The sequence below is a fragment of the Notamacropus eugenii genome, chromosome X (assembly GCF_028372415.1).
Source record: "Notamacropus eugenii isolate mMacEug1 chromosome X, mMacEug1.pri_v2, whole genome shotgun sequence".
NCBI classification, from domain to species: domain Eukaryota; kingdom Metazoa; phylum Chordata; class Mammalia; order Diprotodontia; family Macropodidae; genus Notamacropus; species Notamacropus eugenii.
Window position 1 is genome coordinate 80383434 of NC_092879.1, and position 14743 is coordinate 80398176.

The 14743-nt window shown below is 38.1% G+C and overlaps 1 protein-coding gene across 2 annotated transcripts in view; it reads right to left on the reverse strand.

The window, feature by feature from the left end:
• The window catches only part of CHM (CHM Rab escort protein), a 211662-nt gene that overhangs the window by 135511 nt on the left and 61408 nt on the right, over nt 1-14743 (reverse strand). For both annotated transcript variants that reach the window (XM_072626063.1, XM_072626062.1), the window contains exon 5: nt 3602-3953. In XM_072626063.1, the coding sequence (XP_072482164.1) occupies nt 3602-3953 (352 nt within the window). The remainder of the gene's footprint in view (nt 1-3601; nt 3954-14743) is intronic.

Genomic DNA, 14743 nt, shown 5'->3' on the forward strand with positions numbered 1-14743 from the left:
TCCCTTTATGTCTAAATCATACATTAATTTTGAGCCTATCTTGGCATACATTGTAAGAAGTTGTAGTTTCTGCAAGACTACTTTCTAATTTTCCCAGCAATGTTTTGTCAATTAGTGAATTCTTGGCTCAAGAGCTGAGATCTTTGAGTTTATCAAATACTGTGTTAATGTGTTTCAGTATATTGAGTACCTAATTTGTTCCACGGATCAACCTCTCTATTTTTCACCCAGTACCAGACTGTTTCAATGACTAGTTTTGTAATATAATTTGAGATCTGATATTTCCCACCATCTTATTCTTTTATACTTTTCCTTACTTTTTCCCCCCACCTTCTTTTTAAGAGTCTATTTTACTTCTGAATGTCTCCCTTAATATACCCTCTTACCTTTACTTCCTTTTCCCTTTACCTCTTTTCTTCCAATTTGCCTGCTAAGATATGTTTCTGTACCCAACTGTGTGTATGTATATTTGTCCCTCCTTTAAGCAGTTCAGATGAGTGTGAGGTTCAAATATCACATGCTTCTCACTCCTCAGTAGTCCCACATTGCTGCATAAACTCTTCCCTGCATGTCCCATTTATGTGAGACAATTTTCCCCAACTTCCCTTTCCCTTTCTTCTTCCAAGGCATTCCTCTTTCCCACTCATCCATTCTTCTTTTGAGATCATCCAAATATAATAGCATCATATCCAGACCTTCTGTCCAATTATACTCCCTCTAAGTGCCTAGTGATGATAAAGATCTAAGGGGCTATGTATATTATCTCCCCATATAAAAATGTGAACAGTTTAACCTTGTTTAATTCCTCTATGATTTTTCACTTATGTTTACTTTTTTATGCTTCTCTTGACTCCTATGTTTGAATGTCAAATTTTCTACTCAGCTCTGGTCTTTTCATCAGGAATGCTTTAAAAAAATCTTCTATTTCATTAAAGATCCATTTTTTCTCCTGTAGATTTATACTCAATTTTGTAGGATAGGCTATTCTTGGTTGTGATCCTAGATCCTTGGCTTTCTGGAACATTATATTCCAAGCTCTCCACTTCTTTGAATTGACTGCTACATCTTGAGTGATTCTGTGGCTCCTCCATACTTAAATGCTTTCATTCTGGTTGCCTGCAGTACTTTTTCCTTAACCTGGAAGCACTGGATTTTGGTTAAAACATTCCTGAGAGTTTTCATTTTTAATTTTTTGAGGGAAGTGACTAATGGACTTTCAATTTCGGCCTTCCCTTCTGGTTCTAAGATATCTCAACAGTTTTCTTTTATAATTTCTTAAAAGATGATATATAGGATCTTTTTTTAATCATGGTTTTCAGGTAGTCCATTGATTCCTAAATTATCTCTCCTTGATCTACTGTCTAGTTCAATCGGCCTTCATATTAGATATTTCACATTGTCTTATATTTTTTTTCAGTCTTTTGACTTTATTATTTCTTGATGTCTCATGGAGTCATTAGCTTCCATTTGGACAATTCTAATTTTCAAGAAGTTAGTATCTTCAGTAAAGCTTTGAACCTCGTTTCCCAAGCTTTTAATTCTATTTTCACATGCTTCTACTCTATCTTTTGCCTCTTCCCATTTCTTCCTCTACTGTTCTCATTTGGTTTGGGCATTCATTTTTTAAAAATTTGATTTATTTAGTATTTTATTTTCCCCCAGCTTCATTTGTTTTCTAAAATCATTTTTAGATCCTTCTTTAACTCTTCTAAGAGTTCTTGTTGAATTTGTGTCTAAGCTGCATTTGTCTTTGAGGCTTTGTTTATAGGTTTTTTCAAGTCATTCTCTTCTTCTGTGCTTGTGTCTTGAGCATCCTTGTCACCATATTAGCTTTTTATGATCAAGTTTGTTTTATGTTGGCTAATTCTTCTAGCCTACTTCTTGTCTCTGGACTTTATGTTAGTGCTGGGCTTTGCACATTTATGAGGGGGGTATCTGGCATGAGTTTCTGTCCCCTTATGACCTTCTGTTGATGTTATAGCTCAGTCTGGGTGCCTGCAAGTTTACAGTGTTTCCAAAGTGATGTGATCCAGGGGAAAGTCTATTCATTGCTCTCCTGGTCTCAGTTCTGCAACTTCCTGACCCAGTTTTGGGTCTATCCAGTTTATTTCTAGTTGGAATTTTCAGCAGCCTGCTGCTAGATTCAGCTACAATTGGCCTGAAAAGGGGTTCTGCAGTTTCAAAGAGACTGAACTATTGGCTCCCCTTTGGTCTGGGACATTGCTCTCTGCTTTTGGGATCAGAGCCACCCATACAGCTACCATGTACTCCCTGGAATCTGTTCCATGCTCAGTTAGCTAGGGCCAGTGCTCATGCCCATTTCTCTCCATTTTGAACTTGGGACCTGGCACTGGATGGCATGTGACAGAGCTGTTGAGTGACACTCGTTCCTACACTGAGCACTTGCTCAGGGATCCTCTGAGAGCTCTTTCTGGTGCCATGTCTCACCCCTCTTTCAGTCCCTGGGTACTAGAAAGCTTCCTGCTATGGCCACTGCAGTCATGCATTCCAGGCCAGACTCCTTCTCCAGAATCCACAGACATCTCTCAAGCTGCCCTGGCCTAAAACAAGGACTCACTGTGACTTCTTGGATTTCCCAGTCAGAACTCAATCTGGTGCATTCTCTGGATCTCTGTCAAGAAGGTGTGGGAAAAGAGCTAGATTCTAAAGCTTTCTCTTACTCAGCCATCTTTATTCCACTCTCCTGTTGCCATATCTTACTGGTTCTACCTCCACAACATCTTACTTATCCTACCCCTTCACTCCACTCATGAAGCTATCATTTTAGTTCAGGTTCTAGTCACTTCTCACCTAGATTATTAAAACAATCTTCCAATTGGTCTCCTTGCCTTAAGTATTTCACAACTCCAATCCATTCTACACATTGCTGCCAAAGTAATTTTTCTTAAGTGCATATCTGACCACATTACTCCCCTGTTCAACTAACTCAAGTGGCTTCCTTTTGATACTAGATCAAATAAAAACTTCTCTGTTTAATTTTTAAAACCTTAAACAGCCTGGCCCTAATCTATCTTTGCAGCCTAATAGAACATTACTCTCTCTCCTACAGTCTGTGTCCAGTTTAATTGGCCTTCTCTGATCCCTGCACACAAAACCACATATCCTCTTATACTAGTTATCTCCCATACCTGGAATGCCCTCCCTCAGAAAGTGTCCCTCTTCATCAAGATGCAACTCAAACATCATATTCCACAGGGAGTTTATCCCAATCCTTCCAATTGTCAGTGCCCTCCCTCTTAAACTATTCTGTATTTACATACTCTGTATATGTTTGCATTTATTCACCTTATATTTATGTTATATATATTTTCATATATTCTTGTCTCCCTTACTAGAATATAGCTCCTTGCAAGCAGAATGTATACCCTCAGTGCCTGGCACAGTTTCCGGCACACAATGGTGAATGATAAATACTTGCTGATTGATTGGCTGACTCCTGGCTCTGATATTTACTAGTTTGCCTGACCATGCTGTCATCTCCTTTTTCCAATGGAAATTGGACTTATGGGTCCTCAGATTATATTTAATCAATTAAAAGTTAGCACTAGCCTGTGATAAGATGGGTAAAATCAGTGCCTACCTTTGAGGTCAAATCAATATTAAATCTCCTGCCTTCTTTAACAATTTGGGAGTAAGTAATCCTATTCTTCTTGGGCGCATCAACAACATCTTCTCCTATGGGTACATTTTCAGCTTTTTCCTGTTCCAAAGGTGACTGGCTACAATCCGTATCACCACCAAGATTTTCGTTCCCCAGTGTCACATCTATATCAGGTACTTCCTGTGCAGTCTCTGGCTCACTGAGTGGCGTTGTTAATTCAGAGCAAGCAGTGCCCATCGAGTCCGGAGAGTCATTTGAGCTAGCAGATGTCACAGAGGCAGGATTTTTCTGCACAGCACCGACTTCTTCAACATGTTCATCTGAATCCTGACTAAATGAGAAATAGCAATATTCAGCAATGAGCCTACTCAGAATACCAACTTAAATTGGAAACTTTTTACAAACATGCTTCATCTATTATCATTTCATCAGGAGCAACTTCCCTTGCCTTATATGGCACTAAAGAATACAAAATATATCCCCCATGGGATCATGGGATCATAGTGCAAGAAGAGAACACAAAGCCTTCTAACCCAAACTCCGCATTTTATAGAGGAGGAAAACGAGCCCCAGAGAGGAGAAATCACTCACTTAAGGTCGCAAAACCACGGAGTAGCACAGATGAGATTTGAACTTAGCTTCTCAGACTTCAAATGCAATGCTTTTCCCACTGTATTATAACAATTTTTTAGTGGAAAATCAAATTAAGTCACTATCTATAAAACACTATACTTCTATTTGGGGACCACTGCCATACATACACATAATTCATATATACATACATAATCTATATGTACACACAAATATATATGCATATACATATATCTTTATGTATATATATTCACATATATGACTGAGTATATATGGATGTGTATATAATGCATATATTTTATATACTCATATATGTATGTGTATTATGTATTATGTGTACACACATACACACGCACAAACAGTTCTAAGAGGTAGGGATAGGGACCGTCTTTGGATCTAATTCCCTGTCTTTTCTGAGGATAGTCAAAAATATCAGTCCCTTTGAACTTCTTTACCATAATGAATGGTCAAAGGGATTTTTCTCCTATCTTATTTTGTCATTCTATTCCTGGCATAGTTTTCTATAATGTTAAGCCCATTTCTCTAGCTATCATCCTTAGTCCCATCCCTCATTAAATATGTCTGGCCTACTGAACCAAGACTCCAATTAGTAGATGACAAGCAGCATTTTCCAGCTATACCTAATCCTACATAAAACTGGCAGGAAAACACTAGCTTATCAAATCATCCAATTGCTCACCATCTAGTATAATTTTGCTGCAAGACTCCAATAAAGAATTCAAGCAATAACTATTAAACTCCTGCTGTGTAGCTGCTAGTGGTCAGGCAGTCAACCAACATATATTAAGTTCCTATTATGTACTAGGTACTGTGCTAAGTGCTACATAAAAAAGCAAAAAATACTCCCTGATTTCAAGGAGCTCACAGTCTAATAGGGGAAGACAAGAAAACAACTATGTATAACTGTATGAACAAACTACATATGGGAGAAATTGGAGAAAGTCTCAAAGGGAAGGGGTCTGGCCAAGGCTTCTTGAAGAAGGTTTTAGCTGAGATCTAAGGGAAGCCAGGGAAGCCAGGAAGCAGAGATGAGGAGGAAGGGAGTTCTAAGAATGGGGGACAGCCAGTGAAAATGACAAAAAAGTGGCAGAGATAAAAATAAGTAAAATATGTGTCCTACTGCAATTTGGGCCTTTACCTCCTTTCTTCCCTTCATTCTATCAATCAACACATAAACATTTATTAATAATCTACTACATGCCAGGTACTGTACTAAGTGTTAGGAAAATAAAAAGAAGTTCAAGACAGTTCCTGCCCTCAAGGAATTACTGATCTAATTGGAGAAACAACACGCAAACAAATATATACAAAGCAAACCATATACAGAATAGGAAATAATCAACAGAGGGAAGACACCAGAATTGAGAAAGGTTAGTAAAGGCTTCGTGTAAAGGCTTCCCTATCCCTCAATTACTACAACCACTACAACTCCTCATTTCTAGCTGCTCTCCAATAGGACCCATCTAAATGAGATTGAAAAGGCTTACCTACCCCCCAGTTATTACAATCACAACACCTCATGTTTAGCTACTCTTTGATAGGACCCAACTGCTTTAGACACGCCAATCTGGTGGCCTATGTCATTCGTTGCTAGGCAGCTTTCCCCTTTCAAATGTTCCACAATTTGGGTCAACTACTTATTTAAAGATTCAACTCAAAGCTCTCTTCCACTGAAATCCTGGAATCAGACAATCACAGATTTAGAGCAAGAAGGGGGCTTAGAGATCATTTAGAGAATTTCATTTTGCTTACCAGAAACCTGAGAATCGGAGAGGTCAGGATAAATATCCAAGTCAGGATTTGATCCCACCCCAGCTTTATCCTAGACCAAGCTGCTCTTTTCTAACTTCCCTCCATACTGATCTTTCTATTATTCCCTATCTCCTCAATATTTACACATGCAATTTACACTCGATCATTCTGTATTTGTTCACATCTTGATTTCTAACTGTCCTCTAATACTTCTGCAGTTTTTTTTTTTTTATTTTTTATTGCTGGTGTTGTTTAATTTTGAAAAAAAATGCTTACTATTTTGGTTTTTTGCATCATCTACATTTTTCCTGTGCTCCTTTCCCTCCCCTTCTCCCAAAGAGCCAATCTTTATGACAAATAATTTTAAAAGAGGAAGATGACAAGAAAAAAATTAACAAAATCAACTGACACATCAAAAAACATCCAATAAAATGAATCAATACATCAGAAAAATCCATTAGACTAAGTTCCTACAGAGCCAGTACTATCTTTTGCCTTTCTTTTTAATCCCAGTGCTTAGCAAGTGCCTAGTGAAATAGTAAACACTTAATAAATGCTTACTGACTGATCTGGAACATTCTTTCACATGGCTGTAGCAATACAGTATCACTTAAATCACTCCCTTCATTATTTCATTTGGCACTATAATATTAATATGCCATTATGCCTGATCAGTAGGCACCACCTCAGCTTCCAATTGTTTACCTGAAAAAAAAATTTCTATAAACACTTTTGTACATCCTTAGAATGTGTTTTGTTTAAGATTAATCCACATCTAAATCTACTCTCCCTTGTCTTCTCCCTCTTTTTCCAAAGCTCTTGTTGTCCTACTGAGTATAACATATTCTATACACAACTGTGTGTGTTCCTACCTCCTCTGATCAGTTCGGATGAGAGTGAGGTTCAAGTGTCATCCATTCCCCCACCTTTCTTCATCCTTTTTTATATAGGCTTTTTACTTGCACATCATGATTATAACAAGATAATTTTCCCCATCTTTCTACTCCTTCCTCCCACCTCAATTGTACTACCCTTCCCTTCCCTTTCCATCCTTCATTTAAGATCATTAAAACACTACAGAATTATTCCCAAGCCCTCTGTCTAAATTAGACTCCCTCTGTGACCTCTGATGATGACAGAGTTCACAGGGGACACATGTATCATCTTCCCATATCAGAATGAACATAGTTTATCTTCTACTCCTTTTGATTGTTGATGTTTGCCTTTTTATGTTTCTCCCGATTCCAGTGTTTGAACTTCAAAGTTTCTATACATCTCTGGTCTTCTCATCAGGAATGTTTAGAACTCTTCTATTTCATTAAGGATCTACTTTTTCTCTAGTACAATTACACTCAGATTAACTGGGTAGTATATTCTTGGTCATAAGCCTATATCCTTTGCCTTCTAGAATATTGTCCTACAAGCTCTCTGCTCCTTCATGGTAATGGCTGTTGATCATGTATGATCCTGACTGTAGCTCCCTAATACTTGAATTCTTTCTTTCTGGCTGCTTGCAGTATTTTTTCCCCTTTGGCCTAGAAATGCCAGATTTTAGTGATAATGATCCTGGGAGCTTTCATTTTGGAGTTTCTTTCAGGAGGTTAATGGTGTTTTTTTTTTCTACTTCTACTTTGTCCTCTGGTTCTAAGGGATTGGGCAGTTTTCTTTTATGATTTCTTAAAAGAAGATGTTTAGGCTCTTTTTCTTGTTCATGGCTTTCAGGCAGTCTAACAATTCTTCAGTTATCTCTCTCTAATCTGGTTTCTAGATCAGTTGTTTTTGCTATGAGTTATCTTGCCTTCTATGGGAAGGTAGTCTTTCGATTTTGTTTTAATATTTTCTGTTGTCTCATGCAGATATTATCTTCTATTTCGGTCATTCTGCTTTTCAGGGAGTTTGTTGCTTGGGCAAAGTTTTGTACCTCTTGTGCCAAGTTGTTAATTTCCTTTTCAATTCTTTCTCCTATTGCTTTCATTTCTTTTCTAATTTTTTCCTCTAGCACTCTCATTTCATTTATAAAAATATTTTTTAAAAAAAAAAAACCTTTTACTTCACCTCTTCCAGGAATTCTAGTTGAACTTGTGCCCAGGCTGTGTTTTTCTTTGAGACTTTTCCTGGATATGTTTTGGAGTCATTTTCTTCTTCCGAGTTGTGTCTTGGTTGTCCTTGCTACTACAACAGCTTTTAGTGGTGGGATTCTTTATTTTGTTTGCTCATTCTTCCAGCCTACTGCCTGACTTTGGACTTTATGTATGGGTCAGGCTCTGTGTACTTCTGGAGGAAATATCTAGATTGCTGCTGCTCTTTGGATAGTGAATGCTTTGTTATTCTAGGATCTCAAGGACAGCTCAGGCTGGGGACCTGAAAGCTATTAGCATTCCCAAAGCGGTCCTCTTGGCCTGATCTCTGCAAATTCCTGACCTAGGTTGGTTCTGAGCAACAAGCCCATGAGCTTGCCCTGTTTAGAATTCCAATAGACTACTGCTAGACTCAGTCATCTAGAAGTCTATGCTGGTACAGAATAACAGAACAGTAAATCTTTGCAGGCTTCAGAGTGGACTTCAAGCTGGAACTGAGACCCAATTCCATTGCCAGGGTCAGAGTCATATAGCTATTGCTTATCTCTGAAATTGCCCCTTACTTGGTACAATGTTTAAGGCCCATGACCACTCTTTTCCCTGGAATGTCACCTCTAGGTACAAGTTCCCTCCTCAATCACCTCCAGTTCTATGACCCACATAGTCAGCAAAAGAACTGCCAAGTGGTACAAGTTCAGGGCTGGATTTGGTACCTTTTCTTGCCCAGAGCTAGAATGTTCCACATGGCCTTTCTTAGATAGACCTCATCCCTAGTGTCCTCAGACTTCTATGTCTTCTGCCTATGCCAATCTGGGCTCAAAAATTAATTCTCTATAATTTTGTTTTTCTTGGATTTCTGATCAGAATTCAAGTCTGCTGCATTTTCTCGATCTGTTTGGAGGAGCTGGAGGGTAGTGCTAAACTATACTTCTTCCTGATATTCTTCCAACTTGGTTCCACTTCCTCTGTGCATATTTTTATAACTACCCCCCAGTCAGAAATCCTCAGGCCACACATACTTGGTCCTCATGATACGGGGAATCCTCCCATAACAGACTATAAGTACCATGAGGGAAAGAATCATATCTTTCTAACATACACATAGTACCAATTTAATAAATATGCACTGAATTGAATTAATCTCTCCAACTAAACCATTAATCTCTAGGGCAGGCACTATTTTCATGTTTTATATCCCTCAAAGGACCAACTGTAGGGGTATGTAGACAGATGGCAATTAAACACATTTGGAATACTTTTGTATGCAAATTACAATAAAAAACTCATTACTTTAGAGAAAGCAAGAAAAATTAGATCACAGAAAAAATTCAACTAATTCCAATTAGGCATTTAGGTTCTTAAAAATTACAGCAGCAACGGAGATAAAGTGCCATACTCACATTTACTCAGCGCTACAGCAAAGAAAGGGCGTGATTAAAGAAGAACTCATACCAATACCAAGAAACAAGTCTTTCCTAGAATTATCTAGTAATCTGAATGAAATTTCACAAGAAAGAATGCCCAATACATGCAATGTTACCCTAGCAAGTTTTAGAGAAAAAAGCACTTGAGATACTAGGATGAAGTCCTACATAATTCAGAGAGACTTCTTGAGCCCCCATATCCTCATTTGTAAAATGGGGTAAATATTGCCTGTCTTGTCTACTTGACAGGGTTACTATGAAGAATAAAATGTTAGGGCATGGCACTTTGGAAAATGAACAAATGTTAACACAGCATTTTTAGAATTACTAAGATTTTATTATAAACAAATAATAAGCAATATTCTGGTAACAAAATGTGTCACTGACACTGTTCTTCTGTAGGTAGTGATCCAATATAGATCATTAAGTCAAGAACTAAATGATTCCATGATGATGAGGAGTCAGAAATCTCAAAGAAATATCAAAAGTTCTGAGTCTTTGCAACCCCCAAAATGCAGTACAGCAGCAGTGAGGCTCTCACAAAAATGAGAAACAATGACATAGATCATTATATGTCTCTTTTCTAGCAAAAATGTCCAAGTTCTTTACTTGGGTTCTCTATTATAAAAATAGGAGTAATCAAAATGTGTTCAATGAATGATGTGAACTTGGAATTTTCAGCCAAGTTTCTGCCTAAAGATCAAACAGAGCAAAGGGAAGATAATCAATTGTTCTCAGTAAATTATTTCAACTGTTTTTTTATGAGAGAATGATCATAACATGAAAGTAGAACATTAAAACTAATCTAGCCAAGTACTTCCCTGTCTCCTCCTGGGGACAACAGGTGATCTCATCTACAGGCCTCTCTGTTCCTTTCCAGCTCAAATTTATAAATCTATGGAAGTACAATGATTAGAACACAGTACTGAGCTATCAGGAATTTGGCTGAGCAGGCACGTAAAGGTAGGGGAAAAAAATGTAACACATTCTCAATTTATCCTTTCTGTACCTAAAGCAAACATACAAACTGGTATTCCTCCAGCAAAGTACTAAAAGCCATTAAATACATAGTTGCCTAAACAAAACCCTTCAGTCCCTTACAGCCTGAGTGCTCCTCTAGCTATTGGTTGAATATAATTTTTATTGTTTTATTATAAGTGGTTACAATTACTGAACCAAGCTAACATTCTTGGTATAAATCCAACCTGATAACACATAATTGCTTCAATATGTTGCTTTACCTCTTTGCTAAATAATTTATTTACTATTTTTGCATCAATATTCATTAGATAGGTATCTAGTTTTCTTTCTCTGTTTTATCTCTCCCTGCTTAAGATACAAGGCTTTTCATTTGTCTCATAAAAGGAGTTTGGTAGGATCTCTTCTTTGCTTGTTTTTGAAAACAATTTATGTAATATTGGAATTGTTACTTAAATGTTTGAAAGAAATCACTTAAATCCATCTGGTCCTAGGGTTTTGCTTTGTTTTTTTAAATTTGGGAGTTCTCATGATTTGCTTAATTTCTTTTTCTGAGACTGGATAAGTCAAAACTATCTTATTGTGTTGATCTGGGTATTTGTATATTTTCTAAATACTGGTTCTCCTTTTTCATTTTTGATTGTAGTAAAATAGTGGGGATTTTTTAAATCAAATTAGCTAACCATGTGTCTATATTTTAGTTTTCTTTAAAAAGCTCCTAAATTTATTAAGTGAATTTTTTCTTTTCAATTTTATTTCATTTTTTGTATGCTAGTGGTATAACACATGTTGCTTTTCTAAATTTTTGTTGTTGCTGCATGCTCAATTAATCTTTTCTTTCTCTTTTTTTGTTGATGAAAATGTTTCTTTAATCTAGGCTGGGCCTGACTCTGGCCAGTCCCACTGGTAGTTTAGGCTGAATATTGAAATGAAATGATATACTTCTAGATCATTCAACAATTAACAAAAGGAAATTTACTTAGCAATAAATAGCATGGTAAGGATATACAAGGAGAATACAACTTGACTCAGCTACGTGAAACCTCCTTGCCTCTGTGTTACCCATCACCATCAGCCAGACAAGCCTCAGAGAAAGACTAGAGCTCCTCCTGGTTGCTTTATACTCAGGTGACCAGAAGTGATGTCAATCAACATGAGCATTAAGTCCTCTGAAATTTCTAAAACAATTTCATGAAGTCCTGAGGAAAAGTTAGCCTAACTTTTAAGGGGTTAGGATAACCCTTCCACTACAGCCCAGGGGTCAGAGTTACTCTCCCCAGTGAACAGAAAGGCTGAATAGCATAATAGACAGAGGGCTGGCTTGGGATTAAGGAAAATCTGGATTAAAGGCCCGTTTCTGATGCTCATTAGAGGTGGCCTCAGATAAATCATTTTACCTTCTAAGAGTACCAAGCAACACCTTAAGGCTATAAGTTACAAAGGAATTGCCATTCTGCATCAGGGAGAGAATTTTCACACCAGGAATACCTACACCAATGAAAGTAAAGTATAGACTTTTAAAAAGAAAGTCTAGACTTAAAAAAAAAAAGTTTAGGATTCTCTAACATAAAATCTGTCTTTTTAAGTTTCAGTGTTCACAGTTTTATTCCCACTTCTAAGAATTCTTGAAGAGAATTTCCTTAGGATCAATAAGCACCTGACCCTGAGTAATTAGATCAGGTACCATTATCATTTCTTAATCCTAAAGAACTGGTCTTTTCACCCTGAGCAGAGTGAAAAACAAGTATAAGGTATAGAATAGGTGGTACTGTCTGTTTTTTATTCACCATAACAAAAAGAGGAATGAGTGAGAGAACTGAGATTGTTTTTCCTGAGGAAAAGACTTGGGGGAGAGGGGAAAATGATAGTTGTCTTTCCCTACTGAAAGAAGTATCGTGTGGAAGACTCAACAAACTTATGTAAACAATATAGTCACATGTAAAAAGAGCTGTGAGTGAACTCAGAGGGACTGGGTGGAAATCTTGATTCTGATGCTTATTGTGTTACCTTGGGCAAGTCACCTGAGTGACTCCTTGGTCACCATCACCCACAAGTGTTCTACTCCATGATCAAGAATTCTAAAATACCTTTATGTAACCAGGATTTATTATTCCAACTCTCCCTATATCTCATTCATCATAAATTTGTTCTTTGTCCTCATCATCATTTCTGCTCCCTTCACCCTCAGTACCTGCCCCTGGCCATCACCCTTATTCTAACTTCCCTTTCTTCCCTTCCCAATCTTGACTCAACAAACTTAACCAGTTCAACACTGTGCTCTACTCTCAAATCCCTTACCTCCTTGTCCTTTCCTTAATCAAACGTTGCCCAACTCCATCCTCACAAAGGTTGTCTCTTCTACTATTGGCCTCCTCTATTACAGCAATGAGAGAAGTCACATAATCATGTTGACTGGGCCCACTGTAAAATTATATTATCTAATCTCAGCTGGGCTCTCAGGTCAGTAAGTCCTTCTTTTGATTCCTCCTTAATTCTCGATGAAATTTCCTACAGGACACATTCCAAAATTTATCATCTCCCCTCAAACATCCTCTCCATCTTCTCAGAAGACTGTTTCTAAAAAAATCAAAACCATTTGCTATAAGCTCCCTCTTCTCCCCTTACCTAACTAGACCTCACAAAACCCTTGGATCTCTCATTCTTTTTTTCCTCACTCCAGTGTGATGAAATAAATGGTCTTTCTTCTGAACGAAAATACCCTCTTACAAACTTGTATCCTCATACACTCATTCCATCTTTTCTCATGTTCTATAGCATAACGGTGGCCATTATCCAGGGGAACAAACCCTGTTAAGAAAGGGCCTACCATCCCTGCCACTATCACTACATATAGTGCAGACAAGTGTCCTGAGGCAGATTCAGGAAATGGCATAGGCCAAGCAGGAAAAATCAGTGCAACCATCTTGAACTCTGCCTCCCCTGATAACCCGTCCTGACAGCCCAGAATCCAGCACCTCAGGCTTTCCAAGTCTTCCAGACCACTGATCTTGTTTCTAGCCTGGCTCCCTAAACATCAACTTGTCAGCCCAGAATCCAGCACCTCAGGCTTTCCAAGTCTTCCAGACCACTGATCTTGTTTCTAGCCTGGCTCCCTAAACATCAACTTGTCAGCAATTTTTGTGGAGAAAGAGCCTGGCCTCCCAGCCACCACCAATCCCAACCACTGACCAACCGCCACCACTGGAGAGGTAAAGCCAAGAGTCCAGGGAATAGTAACATTGCTCCCACCATCCAACACCACAAGTATGGGCCCCCCCTGCTATCATCCAAGGGAGCATCTTTTGTGGAGATCTGATCTGTCACTTGCTTCTGTAGGTGCTGCAGCACGGCCCTTGCCCCTCTGTGTCCCAAACAGTCATAGCTAGTAAAGAAACAAAAAAAAGAGTTCACCCCATCCCAGTCCTTGGCACTGTAAAATGACTCAGCAGCAGAAACATGGTTTTCTCAATGGAGGAAACATGAAAAAAGAGGCATTACCATCTGCTTTGCTGCTGCACCCTAAGGGATGGGAAGTCTTTCCATCTGACTTGGAGCTGAAATCTCCTATGTTGTCTCCCACTATGAGAACATGAGCTCCTTGATGGCTGGGGCTGTCGTGCATTTCTACATCCATAGCTGGCCTTAGCACAGCACTTTGCACATTTAATAAATGCTTTTTTCCATCTCGTGATCATGTTATGAGTCTCTCTCTCTCTCTAGTTTCCAGACAGTTCATATCTCTCATAAGCTCATTCCCTGCTGCACCAAACATACACAGGGTTCCCCTGTACTTTCAAAATCCCTCTCTCAAACCAGACTCATCCTCATTCTACCACCCTACATCTCTCCCTCCTTTCACAAACTCTCAGACAAAGCCTTTACATCCTCTCCTTCACTCATTTCTCTGCCTATTGTTCTGAAAAGTTCATTCCACTGAAAGTACTCCTGAAAGTTACCAATTATCTCATTAAAAAAAAACTTTTAGTGATATCTTTTGTCTTAATATTGCATAAATTTTCCCATATATTCCTCTATCTCCCCAACTCTGAAAGCTATTCCATATAATGAAGAATTTATTATAATAAAGAAAAAAATGAAGAGAAAACCACTTCTGCCCCCCCACCCAGCAAAACAGATCAATATAAAGATAAAAATAAATCTTACATAAAATGTAATGTTCCATAACCATGGTCCCCACCCCCATCTGAAAAGTAATAAGGGAAGTTATCTTTTATTGTTTTGTCTTGAAGACTAAGACTGTTCTTTGTCATTCTGAA